The 19,601-nt window shown below is 47.5% G+C and overlaps 1 protein-coding gene across 1 annotated transcript; it reads left to right on the forward strand.

The window, feature by feature from the left end:
- The first annotated feature begins 445 nt into the window (after positions 1-445).
- On the forward strand, positions 446-2,163 carry LOC125548415 (heat stress transcription factor C-1a-like). The gene is made up of 2 exons (XM_048712015.2): positions 446-901; positions 1,090-2,163. The coding sequence occupies exons 1-2, from the start codon at positions 653-655 to the stop codon at positions 1,816-1,818; spliced, it is 978 nt and encodes a 325-aa protein (XP_048567972.1). The 5' UTR covers positions 446-652; the 3' UTR covers positions 1,819-2,163.
- The last annotated feature ends 17,438 nt before the right edge of the window (positions 2,164-19,601 follow it).

The following is a 19,601-nucleotide window of genomic DNA, read 5'->3' on the forward strand; positions in this document are numbered from 1 at the left end:
TACAAGCTGGTGTTTGTACTACCTTCTCAGTCAGTGTACAGTCGATCGAAGCGACCGATCACAACACCAGCACAATGCGAGAGGAGCAAGTGGACGGACAACCATTAAGCTGCTAGCCCCTACTCCACGGCCAGATCGAGAGGAGCAAGCTTGAGAGAGACCACACCGGATGGATGATCGAGGCAGTTGGGTTTTGATGCGATCTCCTGCTCATTGTCCGCACTGTTGGAGCACGCTCCGGTCCAAAAGGCGGCACGGTTTTAATCACATATATCACCGGAAATCTCAGGCGATGGCGACGCCAGGAAGGCTGGGGATCGATCGACATGCTGCTAGTCCGTGTGAAGGATCGACACACGACACTTGTCCCGTTTTCCGAGCGCCAGAGACGTCTATATATATAGATTAACCCCGAACAGGTAAGCTCATCACATGGGTTATTTGTTTAGCCATGTCCTCCTGTCACGCACGCTGCCCATAATTAGTAACCATAGCCTAATTGGGCGGCGCCCGGCCCCTCTCTGCAAGCAACCACACCTGCCTGCCTGCCTGCCTTTTGAGGGACTTTGACGTGTGCGGGTGAGTTAGAGTAGAGGGAGCGAACTCCCAGTGCCTGAGGCAAGTACGCAGGAGGTACATAGATAGGAGCAGGATGGACGGCCTCCACACGGAGCTGGCGCTGGGGCTGATCGGGTGCGGCCATGGCGACCTCCAGACGGCGCCGTTCGTGGCCAAGACGTACCAGATGGTGTGCGACCCTAGGACGGACGCGCTCGTCAGGTGGGGGAAGGGCAACAACAGCTTCCTCGTCACCGACGTCGCCGGCTTCTCGCAGCTCCTCCTCCCCTGCTTCTTCAAGCACGGCAACTTCTCCAGCTTCGTCCGCCAGCTCAACACATATGTGAGTACTCCTATCCTACCTAGTGAGGCTTCCAGTGCCGCCGTCTTTTGTCTTCTGGTGTCCTAGCAAGGAGTGGTCTGTAAATGGTACTTGCTTGTACGAAGGGTACTCTGAGCTTGCACGTGCACTGTACACTTGCTTGAAGAAATGTCTGCTTGATTTGCTTATTAGATGGAATTCTTGTGCAGGGCTTCCGGAAGGTGCACCCGGACCGATGGGAGTTCGCGCACGAGTCGTTCCTGCGCGGCCAGACGCACCTGCTGCCGCGCATCGTGCGCCGCAAGAAGCGCGGCGAGGCCGGTGCTGGCGCCTCCTGCTCGTCTGCAGTCGGCGGCGGCGAGCAGCACCAGCACGTGGTGGCCAATATGGGAGACCAAGTGGAGGAGGAAGAGGATGAGGAGGGAAGGGAGGCGCTGCTCGAGGAGGTTCAGAGGCTGCGGCAGGAGCAGACGGCCATCGGGGAGCAGCTGGCGAAGATGAGCCGGCGACTGCAGGCGACAGAGCGGCGGCCTGACCGGCTCATGTCCTTCCTCTCCAAGCTCGCCGAGGATCCCAACGCCACCTCCCTCCACCTTCTCGAACAGGCAGCCGAGAAGAAGCGCCAGCGCATGCAGTGCCCTTCCCGTGATTTTACTTCCTTTCCCGTCGCACTTCCTCTTCATCCCGCGCCTTCACCGCCGCCGCCACCGCTATTGGCGCTCGGCGACCCGACCATGGGCGGGGTCAGAGTCTGGCAATGGGCGGAGCCGATGCCACTGGCGCTCACAACCTTCGAGCAGCCCTCCGCGAGCTCCGGGGTGCAGCAGGTGCCGGAGTTCGAGGGCGGCCGGAGCGGCAGCAGCATGGGCATAACTGACGGTGGGACCGCGGTGGAGACCCCCTTCCCGTTCTGCCTACTGGGCCAGTGTTTCTTCTAAACACGGCGCGCGCATCGTGCATGCACATGCACTACCTTCTTCTACTTACTAATTTAGCAATTAGCAATCATTTGTACACACCTACAAAAAACAATGTTATATTAGCTCTGCTATACTCATTCAGTAATACCAGCATCGGTACGTGCTCTGAATATTCTTAGGCCACTAGGCGCTGTCGACCGGCCAAAATTCGGTCAGTCGCCGCGCGGCCGTTAGATTAGGCCAGCCCATGCTCTTAGCCGGACTTGCATACCGCGGACGCGTTCGAGCACACCCGTCGACATTGATCGGGCACTTCATGTATTCGCGCCTCCACACCGTTGTATCTCATATTCCCTCTCTTATACTCCCTCCATTCCTTGATACAAGGTGTCTAGATTTTTAAGAAAAAACCAAAATATAAGATGTATTGCGTTGCAACACTCGTTTGGATATTTTTTTTAAGGATTTGATTACATTTCCTTATATCGGGCAAGCTCCTCTATTTTCTCATGTCAATTACTCAGGTGTAATGTCACCCAAAACTTGTGAAATTTTTCCTTCACGTGTGTTCTTTAATTTTCCCTCCACGTGTGTTCTCTAGTTTTAAATAGCCGGCTATAGCTTCGCTATAGCCCGCTATAACCTTTTTAGCAGGGTGCTGCTAAATGGTCGCCTTCACAAATAGCCCGTTATAACCCGCTTTATCCCACTATAGCTGATTTGGAGGTCCGCCGTTATTTCCCATAGCCCGCTATTTAAAACATTGTTTACATTCATACTAAACCATGCAATGTTGTTAAAAACTACATAGATCCTGAGCAAACATACAAATGCACAATCGGTTTATCAAAAGACACAACCAGACCATCAAAAGATAGCCAAAGTTCATGTAATACATATAATACGGCTGGCACATTCAAACTACATCTAAAACTTCAAATTAAGATGGGTCTTCACCGCTTCCTCGCCGGCCCTTTGCCCTTTCGGTCGCTGGCACGGCTGTAGGAGTCCGCGGCAGGAGGTGGGTCCATGTTGAGCTGTCAGACCCGTAGTCGTCGGAGGAGGAATCGGAGATGACGATGTAGCCTTGCAAGCACCGGACGACGCGGTCTTGCTTGCGCTTGAGCTTGGCCACCCTCGCCGCCTCCTGCGCCGCCTTCGCCGCCTCCCGCTCGGATTGCTCAATGCCGTGCTGGAGCTGCTTGGCGTTGAGCCTCCGGAGCCATCGGGCCTTCGTCTCCACCTCAGTCAGTGATCGGCGGCACGCCCACTCGAAGAGATGGTCCTCCTTGCCGGGCACCCGATGGCGGCGGGCGGACTGCGCAGACCCATCGGACCCGCTCGTCATCTCCCTTGTCCTCCGCCTCTCGCAACAGGCGGCACGTGCCCCCGACTCCGGAGTCTGCATCTGCTGCATGGGCGGAGCGGGCACTAGAACTCAGCGCTGCCCGCGCAAAGCAGCGACCAGAGGCAGAAGAGGTCGTCGGGCGGGAGGAGCAGATCAGGCAGGCCTCACAAGTCCGCATGTGGGGCCTGAAGGGCTGGCGTCGGCATCGACACTGCCGCGATGGGCGACAGGTGGCGCTGCACCAGACCCGGAGCTGTTGCCCATATCGACCCGCGACCGCTCGAGCGCGATACAGAGTGCCAGCTCCTCGTCGTCTCCGGACCTGCCGTCAGAGTGGCTTCCCGGATTTAGTATTTTACTGCTTGACTGCTCGGATGTGTGGACCAAAGTTGGCTGCACAAACTGCCGAAGCGGTGCCAAATAATTTTCTAATGGCACCGCTGATGAGATGGTAATATTTTTAGATACTAGGTACAAACTGTGACACTGTCTTAGGATGCGTTTGGTTGAAGGTGTGGTATGAATGGGTTGGGACCGTGACAGTGTATGAATCACATCTAACAAATGATTTATAACAACGAAAATGGGGCTAACCTTCTCTGCACATGCCATTAACTTCCTCCCACTGTCCACAGATTCTCTGCACATGCCATTAACTTCCTCCCACTTTCCATAGATTCAAACGCAACTAGCTTTCACGCATAGAGGTTGATGGTGACAATGAGCAGAAAGATCTTCAGTCACCCCGCTCCATTCGTTGCAACTGATGGTCCTAGGGAGCTACAAGAGGAAGAAATGACTCAAATCGACCGCTGGATTAAAATCCTTCATGCCAAGTCATAGCCCGAGAGAGAGAAGAGAGGCATACCCGGGTGGTGAAGGAGTCGTCGAGGAGGAGGGACCGCTGGAGTGGTCATTGAAGAAGACCATGGCGACCGCGGCGGTAGGATGCGAGACGACGAGAGCGAGGAAGCAAGCGAGGAAGCAGCTATAGCTTAGGAAGGAAGCAAGGAAGGAGGAAACAGGGAAAATGTGACTTGTGGTCGGGGAGAAAAGGGGATGGGGAAGGGGGGCGGGGGTAGATATTTCGGCGGTAGGCCAAAAATTTCGAAATGTGGAGGGAAACTTTACGCACGGTGCTGCCGGACACCATTCACTTTGAATGACCGTACGCATCGCAAATGATTTTTCAACTTTACGTGCATGGGATGAGTTTGATAATTCAAATTTTGGTGGAAATTTCCCTGGATACTGTCCTCATCCACGTCATTGCATAATTTAACATCGCTTGCTAATTCCGGCACACAAAAGAGCGTACAACACACAGACCACACTTATTGAATCAAGTAATTTGAGTAATTAAACAGAGCCAGTTGACCTAAACATTGCCCTAACAAAAGATCAACATTAAAAACAAAGCCTAAGTACGCATAATTTTAACAAAGCCACCGCCGCACCGGCCTATGCTTCGCCGGTGTGAGATGAGACGTCGAGGACTTATACTGGTGACATGCCGCCGTTGGTGGACTCCGCGCCCCCCTACTGAAGTCGAACACGTCCTCATCCTCGGCGTCGCCCTCAAGGTTGTAGTACTTGTAGTAGTGGTTGCGCCAGAGCTCGCATTGGTACTCCACCGTCGATTCCTCGACAGACAGACTCTTCTCTACCTCGACCTCGGCCACGCGCAACTCCTCCTCCCGGCGCTCCTAGATCTCCGCCGCCTCCTGCATCTCCAGCTCCCGCTCGGCGATCTCATGAGGAAACAGGTGCTCCATGGCCACCGCCGCCTTTCCAGACGTGGGTTGCATGCTGGATTCCGAGGTACCCTGGTATATCTTGGCGTGTGCGTCCTCGATTTTGGCATGGATGGCCTCGACCCGGGCCAGGGCGACGTCGGCGGCACGGACGGCAGCTCGAGCGCTCTCGGTGTTTGCCTGCTGCAGCTGCCTTGTCGGCTCCCACAGACGCCCTCCCGGTGGATGCGGCGGCGCTCAATGCAGATGCGGCGGCGCTCTCAGCGCAGGCGGCGGCGCTCGGGGTGGACGCAGCCTTCGTACGGGCCTTTATGAAGCATTTCCACGGCGTCATCTTTGCAAGAAGGGGTTGCGGGAATGTGGATTGGGATTAGTGGATTCGAGGGTTGCCGACACTGAAGCAGACGAGCTGGCAAAGCTTAAGGAGGAAGACATAAATAGACCCACAAATTTTCATCGCAAACGGTTCCTTAAAAAAACTATGTGTGTTGTTGTTGTTGATATTTTTTATTAGCTGTGAAAGACGAATTTGGTGTAAAGTGGCAACGGATGGTGTTTTAAATTTACAAGAAAAATTGTAGTACTAATACAACTGTCATGTCAAATTTTGGAAAAATTTTGGGGTCATTTGACCTTTTAAGACATTTAAGTGATTTTCTAGCCATTTAATGACCGTAATTCAAATTTGAATTACATGTACATGCAACAGCTAACCATAACGGTTTGAAAATTCATATTTTGTGTACTTGTGCGTGAGTTAATTCCATGTGTAGTAAATTGGAAGGAATTTTCAAACATATTGGTCTCACGGCTATGACACAATTAAGCATGGAGTGCCATGGCATTTAAATTCCAAAAAATAAAAAAAAAGATCAGAAACACATGAAACCTTGCTTGATGTAATGTCATGCCACCAAGATGATGTGGTAAAATTTTTGGCATGTCTGACGAAAGTTTGGACACACACCCCTCAGAAACCGAAACAACTCACTAGAAGACTCGTGGTTCCAAGTGGGAACAATGCATGTTTGATGACGAACGGGCAATAGCTTCCTCTTGCGGGCTTTAAAAATTTCTACAGTTGACGTGCACTAAAAGAATTGTTGTGTCAAAATTTGGAAAATTTCAAGGGTCACTTGACCTTTTTAAGACATTTAAGTGATTTTCTAGCCATTTAATGATCGTAATCCAAATTTGAACTACATCTACATGCAATGGCTAACCATAATGGTTTGAAAAATCATATTTGTGTACTTGTGTGCGAGTTAATTCCATCTGCAGTAAATTGGGAGGAATTTTCAATCATATTGGTCTCACACCCTGGACACTGTTAAGCATGGAGTGCCATGTCATTTAATTTCGAAAAAATAAAAAAAAAGATCTGGAACACATGAAACCTTGCTTGATGTAATGTCATGCCACCAAGATGATGTGGTAAAAAATTTGGCATATTTGACGAAAGTTTGGACACACAGCACTCACAAACTGAAGCAACTCACTAGAAGGCTTATGGTTCCAAGATGGAACAGTGCATGTTTGATGACGAATGGGCGATAGCTTCCTCTTACGGGCTTCAAAATTTTTTTGCAGTTAACATGCACTAATACAACTGTCATGTCAATATTTGGAAAATTTCAGGGGTCATTTGACCTTTTTAAGACATTTAAGTGATTTTCTAGCCATTTAATGACCATAATCCAAATTTGAACTACATTGATACGTCTCCAACATATCTACTTTTCCTAACGCTTTTCCTCTTGTTTTGGACTCTAATTTGCATGATTTGAATGAAACTAACCCCGGACTGGCGTTGTTTTCTACAGAACTATAATGGTGTTGTTTTTGTGCAAAAATAAAAGTTCTCAGAATGGAACGAAACTTTGCAAGGAATTTTTATACAATAAACAAGAATTTATGGAGCCAAGAACCACCGGAGGGGGGCACGTGGGTGGGAATAACCCACCAGGGCGCCTCCCTCCTGGCGCGCCCAGGTGGGTTGTCCCCACCTGGTGGCCCCGCAGACCCTGATTCAAACTCCATAAATACCTATTTTTCTCCAAAAAAATCAGGGAGAAAGAATTATTGCGATCCACGAGATGGAGCCGCCGTCACCTGCTATTCTTCACCAGGAGGCCAAATCTGGAGTCCGTTTGGGGCTCCGGAGAGGGGGATCTTCGTTCTTCTTCATCACCAACCCTTCTCCATCACCAATTACGTGATGCACCCCACCGGGAGTGAGTAATTCCTTCGTAGGCTCCCTGGTCAGTGAGGAGTTGGATGCGATTCATCATGTAATCGAGTTAGTTTTGTTAGGGCCTGATCCCTAGTATCCACTACGTTATAAGATTGATGTTGTTATGACTTTGCCATGCTTAATGCTTGTCAATTTGGGCTTGGGTGCCATGATTTTAGATCTGAACCGTTTATGTTATCACCATTATATCCATGTTCTAGATCCGATCTGGCAAGTTATAGTCACCTACTACGTGTTATGATCCGGCAACCCCGGAGTGACAATAGTCGGGACCACTCCCAGTGATGACCGTAGTTTGAGGAGTTCATGTATTCACCGTGTGTTAATGCTTTGTTCCGGTTCTCTATTAAAAGGATGCCTTAATATCCCTTAGTTTCCAATAGGACCCCGCTGCCACGGGAGGGTAGGACAAAAGATGTCATGCAAGTTCTTTCCATAAGCACGCATGATTATTTACGAAATACATGCCTACATTATACTGATGAACTGGAGCTAGTGCCGTATCGCCCTAGGTTATAACTGTCTCGTAATGAATATCATCCAACAAGTCACTAATCCAATGCCTATGAATTTATCCTATATTGTTCTTGCTAAGTTACTACTGCTATCATTACTGTTGCACCTGTTACAAAACTATTGCTATCACTGTTACCATTACTACAACTACTATTATCAAAACTATCATATTACTTTGGTATTGATCGCGTTGCTGCAAATAATTAATCTCCAGGTGTGGTTGAATTGACAACTCATCTGCTAATACCTTCAAATATTCTTTGGCTCCCGTTGTGTTGAATCTATCAATTTGGGTTGAATACTCTACCCTCGAAAACTGTTGCGATCCCCTATACTTGTGGGTTATCAAGACCTTTTTCCGGCGCCGTTGCCGGGGAGCATAGCTATATTTGTTGAGTCACATGGGATTATTATCAATTTATCACTATGAAGAATCTTAAGGATGCTAAGACTAAGATTTTTCCCTCAAAGACGAGGGGAGGTAAGGAACTGCCATCCAGTTCTGCTTTAGATTTACCTTTGGTTATAAGTAAACTTGCAACACCACCACATGCTATTATGATATGCTGATGCTACTTATACTATGGATAATGCTTATGATGATGCTAGTACCTTGCTTGATAATGATGATGTGCCACTTGGTGAATTTCTTGATAAACAAATTGCTAGAGTAATACAACATGATGTTGTTGAATCTGACGATGAGCTTGAAACTGAAACTCTTGAAACACCTGCTAGAACTAGCGTTCCTAGATATGAATTACCTAAGGTACCGGAAGGTTATGTTATGAATGAGGAGACAACTAGAGATATTCTTGCTTGTAAGGATAGAGATGATCTAGAGAAATTATTATGCAAGTATAAATAAAAATCTCTGAATGCTAGAATGCAATATGATCCTAAGTTTGCTACTTCACCTATCTTTATTGATGATAAGGATTATGAAATCTCTGTCGACCAGAGTTAATTACTTTGGTTGAATCTGATACTTTCCATGGTTATGAAACTGAAACTGTTGTGGCACATCTTACTAAGTTGAATGGCATAGCCACCCTTTTTACTCATGATGAGAAAACTCGCTATTACTTTATTCTCAAATTATGTCTGTTCTCATTAAAGGGTGATGCTAAAGGTTGGTACAATACTCTTGTTCCTGGTTGTGTGCATAGTCCCTAGGATATGATTTATTACTTCTTTGAAAAATATTTCCCTGCTCATAAGAAACAAGCTGCTTTACAGGAAATATTTAAATTTGTGCAAATTAAAGAAGAGAGTCTCCCACAAGCTTGGGGGAGGCTTTGCCAATTACTTAATGCTTTGCCTGATCATCCTCTTAAGAAAAATGAAATACTTGATATCTTCTATAATGGACTAACCGATGCTTCTAGGGATTTCCTAGATAGGTGTGTTGGTTGTGTTTTCAGGGAACAAACTGTTGGAAAAGCTAAGGAATTATTGAATAATATATTGAAAAATTATGATGATTGGACTCTTCCTGAACCACTGGCTAAACCCACTCCGAAGAAGAGAGGTATATTATATCTCGGTCCTGAAGATATGCAAGAGGCAAAGAAATCTATGAAGGAAAAGGTATTAAAGCTGAGGATGTCAAAAATTTACCTCCTATTGAAGAAATACATGGGCTTAATACATCACCACCTCCTAAGGTGGTAGAGGTAAATTCTCTTATGAAGTTCAATTATAATGACAATCCTCACAATATGCACCCTAGACAATGTCTTTACGAGTTTGAAAACTATATTAGAAAACAAGATCACTTCAATGCAAATGTTATGAAACAATTGAAGTACAATTCTGATATGATCGCTCACTTGAGTGACTTGTTATTTAGAATTTCAAATGATGTTAGAGGTGTTGGAAAGCATGCTTCCATGGTATAAACCCAGTTAGAACAAGTTGCTAAATCTCAAAAGAGAATTGCTTGATGAAATGAATAATAATATACATGACTTTGTTGTTAGAGTTGCAACTAGAGGAGGTAAAATGACTCAAGAACCACTTTATCCCGAGGGACACCCAAAAAGAATAGAACATGATTCACAAAGGAATAACACCACTGCACCTAGTTCTTCTAAAAAGAAAAAGAAGAAGAACATTGATAGGACTTTGCATGCTCCTAGTGAACCTGAAATAGAAAAACTTCCTGACAATGGTAATGAAGTTTCTACCTCTGATGCTGAAACTCAGTCTGGTAATGAACATTCACCTAGTGATAATGAAAAAGATAATGTTGATGTTCATGAAGACTCTCAACCAAATAATAAAGAACAAGACAATGATGTTGAGATAGAACCACCTGTTGATCTTGATAAACCACAACCTAAAAATAAAAGGTATGATAAAAAAATACTTTGTGGCTAGAAAACACGGTAAAGAAAGAGAACCGTGGGTTCAAAAACCAAAGGCTTTTCCACCTAGGTCAACTAAAAAGAATGATGATGAAGAATTTGAACTCTTTGATGAAATGCCGAGGCCAATCTTTTTGCATACTCGCTTGACTGATATCTTGAAAATGCCTCCTTATGCAAAGTACATGAAAGACATCATCACTAATAAGAGAAAAACACCGGAAGCTGAAATCTCCACTATGCTTGCTAATTATACTTTTAAAGATGGAGTACCTAAAAAACTTGGAGATCTAGGAATACCATCTATACCTTGCTCCATCAAAAAGAATTATGTGAAAACTGTTTTGTGTGATTTAGGAGCTGGTGTTAGTGTTATGCCTTTCTCTTTATATAAACGATTTGATTTGAGTAAACTCACACCTACTGAAATATCTTTGCAAATGGTTGATAAATCAACTGCCATACCTATCGGTATCTGTGAGGATGTGCCCTTTGTTGTTACTAATGTTACTATTTTGACTGACTTTGTTATACTTGAGATGCCCGAGGACGACAACATGTCGATTATCCTTGGTAGACCCTTCTTGAATACTACATGGGCTGTTATTGATTGCAATAAAAACAAGGTCACTTTTCATATCAATGGTAATGTAACGCCCCGGATATAACTTTCCCAATTTGTACTCCAACTCTTGCCGTTTCCGGCGTTAAGTTATATTTATTTCTCGGGTTCGGGTCTTTGTCTCCGTGTGTTGTCTTCTTTGTCATGCATCTCATATCATGTCATCATGTGCATTGCATTTGCATACGTGTTCATCTCATGCATTCGAGCATTTTCCCCGTTGTCCGTTTTGCATTCCGGCGCTTCGTTCTCCTCCGGTGGTCATTTCTAGCTTTCTTTCGTGTGTGGGGATTAAACATTTCCGGATTGGACCAAGACTTGCCAAGCGGCCTTGGTTTACTACCGGTAGACCGCCTGTCAAGTTTCGTATCATTTGGACTTCGTTTGATACTCCAACGGTTAACCGAGGGACCGAAAAGGCCTCGTGTGTGTTGCAGCCCAACACCCCTCCAATTTGGCCCCAAACCTACCAAACTCTGCTCCATGTCCTAGAGCGTTCGATCACGATCGCGTGGCCGAAAACCGCACCTCATTTGGACTCTCCTAACTCCACTTATGCCTATAAATACACCCCCCCCGAAATTCGGATCTCTCTCCCTCTCCGAAACCCTAAATCGCCCTCGCGCCGCGCCGGACGTGTCCGTCCCCGGCCGGACATCGTCCGCCGTCCGCCCGGACCAGTGGCAGAGCGCCACGTGTCCCTCCACCGCCAGCCGCCGCCGCGGCCCGGCGAGCCCGCAGCGGGCCCGCCCGGCCCATCGCCGCCCGCGCCTCCCCACACGTCGCCCCGCCGCCTGGATCGCCGGATCCCGCCGCCTCCTCAGCCGCGCCGCCACCCGAGGCTGCCACCGCCGCCGCCGCCATCAACGCCGGCCAGCAGCTCGCGCCGCGCCCCGCGGATCTCCGCCGCCGCCGCCTCCGCCAACCCCGCCTCGCCCTCGCCGGCTCCGGCCACCGGCGTCCACTCCCGCGAGCTCCAGCTCGCGCCGGCCAACTTCGGGTTCCGTGCGCCCGATCTGGACTCAGATCCAGCTACAGTAACCCTAATCCGCGAGGTTGTTTTTTTTGCTAAGTCCCTAGATTTTTACTCCATATGCTCCTGTTCGAGGCTCCGTAACTTTGCATCTGTAGCTCCGATTTGGGCATATAGTATATCAAAATGTTCGTATCGACGAGTACATCATTTCATTCCATTGCATAATTTTCATTTGAGTTCATCTTGATGCCTGAAATGCTGTTAGAAGGAGGCTTCGTGAGTTAATTGTCAGATCTGCTAGTTCATCTTAGACTTGTCATTTTTGCCATGATTATTGTGTGCATGCTATGCCTGTGAGTCCTTCATATGTTTTGTTAAGCATCTTGTTATCTTTTTAGAGGTGCAACCCATGCATTTTTAGGATGTGTGTGGTGACTTGTGCAAGCTTGCAAAGTGAGGCACCCGGTAAATCTGTTTTCAGGGACTTAGTAGTTTTCACTAAGTCTGGGATTATTTAGTTCATGATGCCATATGTTCAGCTTGTTTCCTAGTGATCCGTGCCTCTTTTGAGGATGATCAGTAAAGAAGTTTTGTTAATCATGTTATGCTCTATCCATCAATGTCTTTACCTGCAATTATGGAGCGCCCTAGCTTGAGTCAATCGAGCTCTACTTTTGCTTCGTTGTGAATCTGGGCAGATCGTCAACTTGTTTGCGATTTTTGCCGATGTTATTGTAGTTGATCCATGCATGCTATGCCATTGTTCTTGCCATGTCTAGCTTGTATTTTGTGCCTTATTAATGGATGTATGCTTGCCTTGCCATGACTTGCACCGTAGTGAGTGCATCGAGCTCGTTTACATGCCTTTGTGAGTTATATTTCAGCATGTCTCAGTTTTCATTAAGTCTGAAAACTGATTGTGTTTTAGCTATGTTCGTGTGCCCGTTAGTATATTTTGTGAACCCTTTTGGCCCCAGGTCACTTTGGGTCTTTTGTTAAGCTTGTTGAGTAGCTCCATGCCATGTTCTTACTTGTCTTAATCAGGTCATGTATCATGTTGTTTTGCTGCTCCGAAGAGGGCTTCATGATCTGAAATTTCAGACAAGTGTTAATTTCAGTAAGTCTGGAATCTGTTTTGCATTTGCGTTTTTGCCATGCTTGTTTGAACCTCATAATGGATGAATTGGCCGTGGCTCAGTGCTAGTCTTTTGTTAAGCATCTTGTGTTCATCCTTGACATGTATTTTGTTGTCATGATTGGGTGCTGTAGCATGTTCATTTCGTTGCATTTAGTTGCCTAAATTGCAGACCGGTGTCATTCTTAAAACACTTGCCATTTCCAAACCGTAACTCCGATTCCGGCGTTCTTTATATCGTTTTCAAGCGATTTCATCTCATATTTCTAGTGGCACCCTTGGAATTTCAAGTTGAGGCCAGGTTCATGCATTTCCTGTCATATCTCGCATTTTGCATCCCGCATTGCATCCCGCATAGCATACCATCATTGCATCTTATTGTTTGAGTTTGCACGTGGTTGATTGTATCCTTGTTGCTTGTTTGTCTTGTTGGGTAGAGCCGGGAGACGAGTTTGCTAACGAGGAGCCCGTTGGGTTTGCTTTTGAGGATCCAGTCAACTCTCACAGCCTTGCAGGCAACATGATCATACCCTCGAAATCACTACTATCTTTGCTATGCTAGTTTGCTCGCTCTTTGCTATGGCAATGCTACGATGCCTACCATTTTCTTTTCAGCCTCCAAATTGCCATGTCAACCTCTAACCCACCATGTCCTAGCAAACCGTTGATTGGCTATGTTACCGCTCTGCTCAGCCCCTCTTATAGCGTTGCTAGTTGCAGGTGAAGATTGGAGGCCGTTCCTTGTTGGAACATCTTTTATTTACTTGTTGGGATATCATTATATTGCTATGTTATCTTAATGCATCTATATACTTGGTAAAGGGTGGAAGGCTCGGCCTCTCGTCTAGTGTTTTGTTCCACTCTTGCCGCCCTAGTTTCCGTCATATCGGTGTTATGTTCCCGGATTGTTGCGTTCCTTACGCGGTTGGGTTATAATGGGAACCCCTTGATATTTCGCCTTGATTAAAGCTTGTCCAGCAATGCCCAACATTGGTCTTACCATTTGCCACCTAGCCTTTTCTTTCCCTTGGGTTCTGCAGACTCAAGGGTCATCTTATTTTAGCCCCCCCACAGGCCAGTGTTCCTCTGAGTGTTGGTCCGAACTGAGCTGCCTGCGGGGCCACCTCGGGGAAACTTGAGGGTTGGTTTTACTCGTAGCTAGTCTCATCTGAGTGTGCCCTGAGAACGAGATATGTGCAGCTCCTATCGGGATTTGTCGGCACATTCGGGCGGTGTTGCTGGTCTTGTTTTAACCTGTCGAAGTGTCTTGAGTTACCGAGATGCCGAGTCTGATCGGAATGTCTTGGGAGGAGGTCTATTCCTTCGTTGACCGTGAGAGCTTGTCATGGGCTAAGTTGGGACTCCCCTGCAGGGATTGAACTTTCGAAAGCCGTGCCCGCGGTTATGGGCAGATGGGAATTTGTTAATGTCCGGTTGTAGATAACTTGAACCTTAATTAATTAAAATGAATCAACTGAGTGTGTTACCGTGATGGCCTCTTCTCGGCGGAGTCCGGGAAGGGGACACGGTGTTGGAGTAATGTTTGCGCAGGTTGTTCTCTAGCTTCTCGCCCGTGCTTTGCCTCCTCTTCTCGCTCTCTTTTGCGTATAAGTTAGCCACCCTACTTGCTAGTCGCTTGCTGCAGCTCCACATATATTTGCCTTACCATTCCTATAAGCTTAAATAGTCTTGATCGCGAGGGTGCGAGATTGCTGAGTCCCTGTGACTCACAGATTACTATAACTCCAGATGCAGGTCCAGGTGATTCCGCTCCAGGTGACGAGTACGAGCTCAAGTGGGAGTTCGACGAGGACTCTCAGCGTTACTACGTTTCCTTTCCCGATGATCAGTAGTGGTGCCCAGTTGGGGGTGATTGGGACCGTGTCGCATGTTGGGTTCTCTTCTATTTTGGCACCGTAGTCGGGCCATGAGTGTTTTGGATGATGTAATGTTATTTATGTTCTTGATTGACGTGGCGAGTGTAAGCCAACTATGTTCTCCCCTTTATTATTCATACTACATGGGATGTTGTGAAGATTGCCTAACTTGCGACATATGCCTTCAATGCGATTATGTCTCTAAGTCATGCCTCGACACGTGGGAGCTATAGTCACATCGAGGGTGTTACAGGTAATGAGCATATGGTGCACTTTCCGAAGAAACAATTCCAAGTGAATGGTATTAATGTTATTGAAAAATCTCCGACAATCAATATTGGAAGTTTTCAAATACCTCTACCTACTGTCAAAAAGAAATGTGAAATTCTTATTGTTGGGGACATTCATATCCCCGTTAAGGTAACTTAGTGATTTACGAAATTTCTTTGGTTTCACGCTAATCGAAAGTGGTTGTTAATAAGACTTGATCAACCTTATTAATGGATCATTTTTGAGCGGTATGAAGTTGATGAATTTAGTAAGCACTACCTTCTGTCCCTAATTTTTGTTTTCTGTTTTTATTAGTTAAATAAAGTAAAATGCCATGTTTTGTTTGTTTTCTAAATTTCCCGTGCAATAAAAAATGACCCAAAAATAAAAGTTCTCAGAATGCCCTGAAAAATTAATACATTTTTTTTGAATATTCTGAATTTCTGGTGCAAATAATATCCGAGGGAGGTGCACCAGGTGGGCACAACCCACCTGGGCGCGCCAGGACCCCCAGGCGCGCCCTGGTGGGTTGTGGTCCCCATGTGGGCCTCTCACTTATCTCTTTACACCACATCATCACTTACCTCCAGAAAAAATTCCCCATCTCTCTCTCTCTCTCTCTCTCTCTCTCGTGTTCTTGCTCTCAAGCCTGAGGATTTCGACCTCTTTGCTTCAAGCTCCATTTCCGAAACTGTTTCGGGGGATTGTTGCTTGGTATGTGACTCCACTATTTGTCCAATTAGTTTTTTTAGTGGTTTATATTTCGAATAATTAGCTACTCTTGGTGCTGTTGTAGATGAGCTTGCATGTTGAATTCTTAGAGTTCTAAGTAGTTCGAATGCTTGCTATGGCCTCTATGTATCCCTATGAGTAGTTGGTATCAATCTTATAAAGTTTTGTTGATAAATTTTTCTCACTCAATTTTTTTTTCAAAAAATTGTACACGAATATGATGAACATATTTGGAAGGAGTTCTTCAAGGAGGAGATCCTCGGGAGCACCTTCTAGTGACAGCTCCGCTCATCTGTCTTATGTCGAACCAAGTGAAAGTTTCATTCAAGATGCAGCCACCAAAACATGCTTATGGACTTGCGATGATTATATGATGCGTGCGGGCATTAAGGAGGAATTTGAGAAATATGTTCACAATGCCGGTCTCGGTCCCTACATTGCAGATAAGTGCGAGCAACGCCACACTCTTACTGAATCATTTGTCAAAGGATTTAAATTCCATCCCCGTGAGTCTAGGGTGTCATTTAAGCTTTATGCAAATTCATTTACCATCTCCCTAGAGTTTTGCTCACCACTGCAAACTCCCATTCTGGGGTTCGCTTGACGAACCGCCAAGGGCTGAGTACCAATCATTCTTGACTAGTCTTTGCTACGATGAGACAAGGGGAGTGACTCAAGGTAGAATAAAGAGCATTCATTTTCCTGCAATTCAATACTTTGCATTATTTAACGGGAAATGTATAGTAGGCAAGCAAGACTTTAGCGCGCTCTGTGCTCCAGACTTGAGCCTCATATGCATCGCTCTCACCGGTGAAAGGAGTTATAACCTTGCAGCGATTGTTGCACGCAGACTGTAGCACAACACTAAAAGTGGTTGTTTCTATGTTGGAATTTATGCCACACGTTTAGCACGAGGGTTGGGTGTTTCACCTTTGCCCTTTAACCCTATCTTACCCACGCAGTATTTATACTTTGATGCTTTAAAAGATCATATGATCCTCAAAGGAAAAATTCATAACTTCACTTACATTCTGTTGTTTAACCAAACATCTATTGTGCACACATGTTAACCCGCTCCTGCTCTTTTTGACTATCATAGCAAAGGAAAATATTTTGTTCTTAAGAGCAAGGCCCGAGCTCACAACGTGACAGTGGAGGCAGCACGACAGGTCGAGGCATCCGCACTGAGAGCCTCTGTGAGCTACCATGCCAACTACTATCCAGGCTTCTAATTGATTACCAAGTTAGGCCAAAAGACTAAGCTTGGGGGAGTACGTGTTTCCACTGACTTTATATTCATGTCCATTTCATTCCAGTTGTCGGTGTCCACACTTTTTCATTGTATCATCCATGCTTAATTTTATTTTCTTGCTTTCTTCTTGTGTGTTTGAAAAACCTTAGAAAAACCAAAAAATAATTAGTTGTAGTTAATTTACTTTCTTTGCATGCTTAGCTGTAGCACTAAAAAGAAAACCCAAAAAGATTTCCTTGTTCTTCTTCTACTTGTTGGGAGCTTTCCCATGTAAATAGTTTTTCTCGTTTTTGGTTTTCCCTTTTATTTGCTTGTCTAGAAAACCAAAAACTCCAAAAATATTTCAGTGTGTTTCTCTGAATTTCTTTTCTTTTTATTCGAGTTGTACCGAGGAGAAGACCACGATGAAAATGTTGAGTGGCTCTCATATGAATAACTGTTGACCTAATAAAGAGCCCATTTACCTTGTCTTCTCCTATTAAATAAAATGTTTGCAGATTCCAGCTTAGTCCACGGGCCTCTTGCACTATTATTATTTTCACATCGTCCGGTCGTGCAAGTGAAAGGCAATAATGATGATTGTCGGTGTTCTGGGAACGGGGGTCCCCAGACTTGCCTGCCTGCGGCCCGCAACGTGGCTCCACCAGCGGCCCTGTATGGCCCATCTTCACCAACACATTCAAGACCCTCGCGAGGGGCCAAGCCTCGTGAGGCCGACGACGCAAGATGTCCTCAAGGGCGGCCTCACCAGGCTGGCTCGCGAGGGGCGGAGAGATCAAGGCAAGGGGTGCGTCACGAGGTTTCTGTGATGCAAGCCTTGACGACTGGCGCTAGGCGGGCGCCAGCGTGTGCAGTGTCCTCGTTTCCTCTTTGGTGCTAAAGGGGCAAGCGCAGGCGAGGAGTCCTGAGGCGTCAGGCAAAGGTTTCCATATCGGTGCAACAAGACCAAGACCGGCAGGACGGAGGTCACCGTGGAGCCCAAGACGGCGTCACCACCAGAGCCTTTGGCAGGTGAAGACTACTTTTGTCAGGATAGCTTGTACTAGTTGTCTCCCTTTGAATTTGGCCGTTGTGGGATCCCTTCCCGCTCAATATTTGGGAAGAGGACCAGGGCCTCTATATATAGGACTAGCCACCACCATAGGGAGACATCTGATTTGGAACTAAATCAGATCCATATCACCCCAACCACTCAAGTTCACTAAGCATGAGAACACCTCTCCTCGCGAGGCTGTTCTTCCCTTGTAATTGTTCATCCTCAGCCCAAGAGGCAATCCACCACACCACACTGGAGTAGGGTATTACACCACAACGGTGGCCCGAACCTGTATAATTCTTGTGTCTTGTGTTCTTTGGGTTCGCCGAGTTAGGCCGTGAGATCGTAGAGTGTGCGAGATAGAGAGGCTGAGAGATGTTCGTGCACACCCTAGTGTTCGAACCTCAAGGGTTTTGCCGGAACCCGAAATCCGACATTTGGCACGCCAGGTAGGGGTGCGCCAAAGCCTTGCCCCCCGACGGCCTCGCCTCTCCGGCCGACTCTCATGGACGCCGCTTCTTCTCCGACTGGATCGACGGGCGCCCTCAGCAGCGCTGGGGGACTCCGGGCCTTCACCCCCGCCTTTCGGCGGGTGCAGTGGCCACACAAGTTCAAGCCGGAGATGCCGCCCCGTTACGATGGTGCGGCGGATCCGGTAGCCTTCTTGCTGGCATACGAGGAGGCCGTCTTGGAGGCTAGGGGCAATGGTAAAGTCATGGCCAACTGGCTCCCAATGGACCTGGTTGGCGTGCCGCGTGCCTGGCTCCTCCATCTATCAGAATCTTCTGTGGCCTCCTGGGAGGAGCTGCGTGACCTCTTCATCGCGTGCTCCGGAGGGCCAGCACCCCCTGTCGTCGCGGCTCTCCTCGGTGGCTCGTAGGTGCCGCCCTCGAATCGTCACGCCAAGCCATTCTTTCGCCAGATCAGCGCCGCCTCCACGCGGCAGGGGGCTCCCCCGGGCTGGGCGGCGCCCAAGGCCGACCTGATCTTCAACTCAGGGGATCACCTAGTCACCACCGTCGGCTCGGGCATGCTTCCGATGCTTTGCATGCCCACCATCTGCGGCGTAGCCGTTACCAAGACCCTCATCGACGGCGGTGCCGACCTCAACGTGCTCTCCATGGAGTCTTTCAGCCTCCTTCACGTACCACTTGAGCGGCTCCGCCCCAGCAAGCCTTTTTCCGGAGCCAGCGGTGGCTCCTCCTACCCCCTGGGGCAGATCCGTCTCCCCGTGACTTTCGGCACACGCGACAACTACCGCACCGACCTGATCGACTTCGACATCGCCCGCATCGGCTTGCCGTACAACGCCATCCTCGGGTACCCGGCGCTGTCCCAGTTCATGGCGGCCACTCATCCTGCCTACGACCTCATGAAGATGCCAGGAAGCAAGGAGGTCCTAACCGTGGTCGGAGACAACAAGGAAGCCGTGGCGGCCCTCAAGCTCGCCTTCAGGGCCACGGCGGCATCTTGCCTGACCGACAAGGCAGTGTCCAGAACCAAGGGGGCTGCGCCGATCAAGAAGAAGCAGCTGTTCACTTAGGGTTAAGCCAAGACGAAGCAGATACCGATTGACAAAGACAGGGCCTCTGTCACCACCTTTAGCATTGGCGCCGACCTCGCCCCGGATCAAGAAAAAGAGTTGGTGGACTTCTTGCGG

Source organism: Triticum urartu, chromosome 3A (assembly GCF_056163025.1).
Source record: "Triticum urartu cultivar PI428250 chromosome 3A, HENAU_Tu73, whole genome shotgun sequence".
Taxonomy (NCBI): Eukaryota; Viridiplantae; Streptophyta; class Magnoliopsida; order Poales; family Poaceae; genus Triticum; species Triticum urartu.

What these genes read in the sequence shown, in the direction of transcription:
- LOC125548415 (XM_048712015.2), top strand. Translation starts at nt 653, where the DNA reads ATGGACGGCCTCCACACGGAGCTGGCGCTGGGGCTGATCGGGTGCGGC. An exon ending in TCCGCCAGCTCAACACATAT is followed by an intron (nt 902 to 1,089) that starts GTGAGTACTCCT and finishes ATTCTTGTGCAG; the next exon opens with GGCTTCCGGAAGGTGCACCC.